The sequence below is a fragment of the Sprattus sprattus genome, assembly GCF_963457725.1.
Source record: "Sprattus sprattus genome assembly, chromosome: 7".
NCBI classification, from domain to species: Eukaryota; Metazoa; Chordata; class Actinopteri; order Clupeiformes; family Clupeidae; genus Sprattus; species Sprattus sprattus.
In genome coordinates, this window is record NC_137926.1 from 15,033,392 (window position 1) to 15,039,127 (window position 5,736).

Sequence of the window (5,736 nt, forward strand, 5' to 3'; positions counted from 1 at the left end):
GATGGAAGCTGACACATCCTGCACAAGGGACTTTCATCTATGAAACATAAATTATGCTTGTAATTTCAGCAATACATTTCATAAACCTGATTAAATGAGACATAGCCCTGTGCTCTTTTAACAAGGGAAAAGGGAGCTGAGGTCCCACATCAACAAACTATATTGCTTTTTTCATACCCCTGTGAACCTGCTGGAGAAAAATCGATCTGGAGGGAAAGTAATGGTCGTGATGTAAAGAAGAATGAAGGTACAAGGTGTGATTCAGAAACAGATATATTTCACCCGGATAATATAGCAGCTTTTGAGAGGTAGGCAGTTGTGGCACACATTTCACCCATGCATCATCTTTAAAGTCTGTGATTCTTATCTAAAGCACCTTTTTTGTCAAATTTTGCACATTTCTCCTCACGGTACTATAGCTGTCCAGTCTGTGTGTGTGCTCAAAAAAGCTCTATTTGTACCGTGTCCTGCCTCTTAAAATGGGAAACAAAATGACTTGGACAGAGCCATACGCTATTCCATCCAATCAACACGTTGCTTCAGGAGCATGGAAGCGAGGGGTGTCATTTGTTTGACTGTTGAGCTCAAATACCAACCACCTTTCGCCAGAATCGTGCAGCTTCACCATCAACTTTATTTCCTGACCTTATTTCCAAATCCTGGAAGTTTGGAGCCCCGAGGACAAGTTCGGAGCATCATGAGAAACCACCTGTCTGCCATCTGGCCCTGTTTCCCTTCACTCCTGATCCCTCATCCCTCTCTCTCTCTCTTCCATCCTTCATCCATCCCTTTTTACTCACCCCCCACCCCACCCCACCCCCCCCCCCCCCCCCCCTCATTACGCCATTGATGCCTATCTGGTGTCTTTGAGAGCCCAGCTGGCTCCACGTCTGTCATACTAACTACCTTTGTCTGCACAGGCAGGGAGAGACAGAGGGGAGATGAAAAAAAAAAAAAGATGAGGGATATGGGCAGGATAAATGATCAGCTAATTAGTGGATGTGGTATGAAAAGCATGAAGGGGAAGGAAAGGTTGCACATTTGGGTGTGTGTGAGTGTGAAATGATGTGATGGAGTATCACTGTGTGTGGCACAGAGTGTTGTGTGTGTTGTGTGGTGTCATGGCGTGTCATTGTGTAGTTCAGTGTGTGTGTGTGTGTGTGTGTGTGTGTGTGTGTGTGTGTGTGTGTGTGTGTGTGTGTGTGTGTGTGTGTGTGTGTGTTCTAATCTGGATACTGGTCATCGAAGATTCTGAATTAGTGCCTGGAGCGCCACAATGATGGTACATGATGATATTGACATGACATATTTCTCCCTCTGTCCTTTGTTTTTTATCAACACATATCTACACACACACACACACACACACACACACACACACACACACACTTTCTCACTCACTCACACACACACACATAATGATGTCCTTCACAGGACACGGCACATGGGCTTTATCAAGAGTGCCTTGAGTGTGTGGAGAGGCGGCTCGGCTAGCCTCTGTGACCAGAGCATGTGACGTGACAAGGACTCGTCAGCCTCCCAAGGTCTATAATTTACACAGTCATGTAGCCCACTCTGCTCATTTATGGAGACACGCTGATGAAAGTGGGCTGTAACTCATAAGGCATGCACTTCCATCAGAGAAGCAAGAACTGCCAAGGTTACATCAACATCAGAGATGTATCCCCCTTCACACACACACACACACACACACACACACACACACACACACACACACATACACACACACACACACACACACACACACACACACACACACACACACACACACACAAACACACACACACACACACACACACACACAGACCTCCTTTGTGTCAGTCTATCCTTTTTCTTCTTCAATTACCCCCTCTGTTCCTGCCCCTGCCTCTGTCAGGGGTGGGGGTGGGGGTGGAGGGGGGCAAATAGAGGTCATCACAGGTTTGTGACCTTGTTGCTCATCCCCACCACACATTAACTGCCCATATCTCCACACCACTAATTAGGTTTTCGCCATGATTAAGTCAATAACAGCTTTTCAGATTAGACTTTAATGTGCTGTAATGAGGGCATGCGTCAGCTAGTGGTCACATTAAGAGCGTTTGTCATTCGCGAATAGGCTAATTAGGTCCTACAGGCCTTCTGTTTATAGATAGCCTGAGCTAATTGATGGGTGCAGAATCTGTGCCTGTCAATGTGTGGCTGCTGACGATAATGCACACATGCTGTATTGAGTTATGAACCTCCGGAGAACAGAATGAAATAATCCTGATGGCAGATGCATCCTGCCTCGGTCTGCTTAAGGCCAGAGTAGGCTGCTATCCAGGGACTTACACTATCATGGCAGATCTTGACATTACACTTTTACTGCGGAAACATATAAATTCGATTTTATGGGTTGTACCTATCCTGAAATGCAAGTTCAGTGTTTACCGTAAGTAACCAGATCTGTTTAGTTTTGCACAGCTCATAAAGTGTGGCACAGTGCAAACAGAATAGCTACGGAATTAGATTAGTTTGAATTTTATCGGTCTGAAATACTTATTACGTGCCAGTAGTACGGTTCAGTCAACGGTTGCCACAGACAAATAATTAGTAATCAATGTGTAGTTTTTTCAATACGATTTATTACCATTCATTAAGGAACATGGTGTCAGTGGAGAGGGTCACAAGAACGGTTGCCTCCCCCACTGTGGTGAATTCCAGTGCAGCGCTTAAGCACGATTTATGCTTGTGGGTAGAATCTATCCAGAGCCTACACAAGGGGCCTACTTGTGCAATGGTGTATCTGTGTAGATTTGTAATACACAACCAGATTACTAGTTGGAAAAAATAAACAAGCCCTGGACCAACCTCCATAGACAACCGTGTTTGTACATAAATGTAATTTGTTTTGAGGTGTCTGCCAGCCAACTATCCCATGTTAGACATAAGCTTATGTTAGCAAGCTAACTACCAACAAAGAAGACAGCTAGCGAAGTAAGCTAAACAGCAGTCAGTAATTCATAGCAGAGTGATTGGCTTATCAACAAGCTCCCAAACATTGGGCAAGCGGACCAATCACAGTTGTTGTGGTCTGCATCGCCGCGACGTGTAGTTACATTTCTGGGGAGGTGCACCTCAGGCTTTGGCACAGGCTACAGTGTAGGTACATAGCATAGATTATATGCAAAAACATAAATCCGCCTTTGGTCGATGCAGGACCAATGCCAGGGCTTGCAAGAACTCCCTCCGGGGCCCGCCTCACAGAGCCCAGTGGCCCCTTGTAGGCATGCCTCCATGACGCTTGTAGGTGTCAAGCGCTTGGTTGCCTGCCGCTTGGTTTCAGTTTATTTGAATTGACATAGATCTCCTGAGTACTCATTAACTGACATTACTATCGACAGTGTAACTGGTGCACCACATCAAGCCGGGAGCTGTCAGGGGCCTAGGTAGGAATGCATTTTTATTTTTTGCTTTGCTATTGTAGTTAGGCCCTCTAGCAAAACAACCTGGTCACACAGTCTTAAAGTAACCATTCAACGTCTTCACTAAAATTCCATGTGATACTGTGAACTGTGATAGTAATATCACCTTCCCACCTTGTGTAGTCCTATAACATTTACGGTTTCAGTCATGGTCCATTTGTATGTATTTGTCCTTGTTGAAATTGGATGTTATATTGTAAATAAATATTACTGCAACCCACCACTGGTTTGGTTGCTTTCTTCAAAGTAACAATTGAAGAATTGTGAACAACAGAATGAGCAAAGTGCTAAACGGAGTGAATAAAGTCAGGTGCAGGGTGTCAGGAGCAGCATGGGACAAGAAAGACTCATTGGACTCAAAAGACTCATTGGCCTGGCTATACTCTCAAGAGAGAGAACCGCAGAACAAGGGATTTGGTCTTGCATTGTTGGTCATGACGTTGCTGAGGGCCAGGCCCCTATGAACTTGTAATGGGCAAGTACAGATTTCTCTTTATTATGGAGTGGGATCAGGGATTTAAATCTATAGCAGTGTAAATGTAACCTCTTACATGTTGGAAAATGTACACAGACTGCAAACTGTGTCTATAACATTTGGCATCTATACCACTGACGATGAATGAGGAGTGTTCCCAGGTGATGTCATCCATTCATACCTTGTAGGCCTATAATGAGTTGCTGTGCTTTTCTTAATGGCTATTTCTTTTATGGTTATCGCCATAACCTACTGTGTGCTACATTTGAGGCTAAAGTTATTTTGGATGTTTGATAGCTTGAAAAATTGGTTTGTGGTTTGAGTGCAGGGCAGGTTGTTAGATAAGCATGGATAAATGTGGCGCTTCGGCTAGCCTTTGGTCAGCATCCCTAACAGCAGCCGCTGATTTGTAGGATGCGAGCTGCATCATGAGCCTCTCTTTGGTGTCATAGCAGTTGTCTGGAGTGGTAGCACGGGGGCCAATCACAATTTTCTTAAGATACTGCTTACAGGGCTAGTAGCCTTTACCTAATGTGATCATTTAAGTGTAGATGTGATACCCCCTCTAACGTGACGATTAGATTAAGTGGTGTAGGCTATATGCGTGTCTGTGTTTAAATAATATAATTTCTCTGTGGTTATATGATATTTTCAACTTTGGCTACTCATAATGATTTCAGTTTATAGGCTACACATAACGGACCCTTTTTCAGAACAACACTCCTGCTCAGAACAATTGAACAAAGCATAGCCTATTCGATCGTCATTTGTTAACAGATAGGCTACATAACAAACATATTACGATTATAAGGAATGTTGACCTTGCCTGTGGAATAGGTTATATGCGACATAGCGCTTCATTCGTCTCCTCTTTGCACTCTCCTCTCTCATCCTCTACTCGGGCGAGTCTCCGCCTCTCAGGAGTGCGAACCTGACACCCGCCTCAACTCAAGCCCCCCTCCATCGCCGACCACCTCTGCCCCTCCCTCGGCCCGCGATGTGAAGGCTGTCCCAGTGAAAGCCCACCTCTCCACGCAAGTAGGCTAACTTCAAAACTTTGCCTGGAGTAAAACTACTGAGGGAAAATACGTATTACGCCAAGTGGTGAAAAGAGGACAAAAAAGTTTTAAATCGCCCCGATTGTTGGCCCACGGCGGGGTGATTTAAGGGCAGGCCGAAAAAAAACTGTAGGATGTGGATCTGGTATCTCCTGCTTGGTTCGGGATCGGGCACAAGCTCGGTTGGTAAGTCATCTGAATGTTTTGAACTCTCATGTCTGTGTTTACGACCGACGGCGCCGCTGTTAGGCTATACCCCTGGGTTAGAAAGTTTGACGGCGTAGCCGACGTGTTGTCATTCTGTTGTAACAACTGTTGCAACTCACGTTTGTGCTGTTTCCCTCCTATAGTGCTAAATCGAGACCAGCCGACAAAACGCATTCTCTGTCGGAACTTCAAAGACTAGGGAAGTCTGCCGTTGTGATGCACATTTACTTTTTTGCCCCTTCAATCTCAGCGATGTCGCCTCTCGAAATACCCTGCAGCAGTCTGCACACCCTGAGAAATATGTGGAGATTTTCACGCTTGAACGCGAAAATATAATGAGTAGAGTAACGGTTTGGCTACATCAAAGAAAATAACGTGGTCTGTAGATGTTCGCGGTAAGAAAAAAGGTCGAAGATTGAAAGGTTGAGGGAGGGAGCAGGGCTAGGCTATTCGTAGCCGGAGGTAGTTGACAAGACATAGCGGTGCCAAGTCAATCTGCCCCCCTGCTCCACCGGCCGAATTGGGGGCC

General features: G+C 45.2%; 1 protein-coding gene across 1 annotated transcript in view; it reads left to right on the forward strand.

Annotated features, from left to right (window-relative positions):
- Window positions 1-4,991: 4,991 nt before the first annotated feature.
- ldlrad3 (low density lipoprotein receptor class A domain containing 3) overlaps window positions 4,992-5,736 on the forward strand; it is a 68,541-nt gene continuing 67,796 nt past the window's right edge. Inside the window, 1 exon segment of the mRNA XM_080842758.1 lies at window positions 4,992-5,186. Within this exon segment, the coding sequence (XP_080698884.1) occupies window positions 5,135-5,186 (52 nt within the window). The 5' untranslated portion in view covers window positions 4,992-5,134.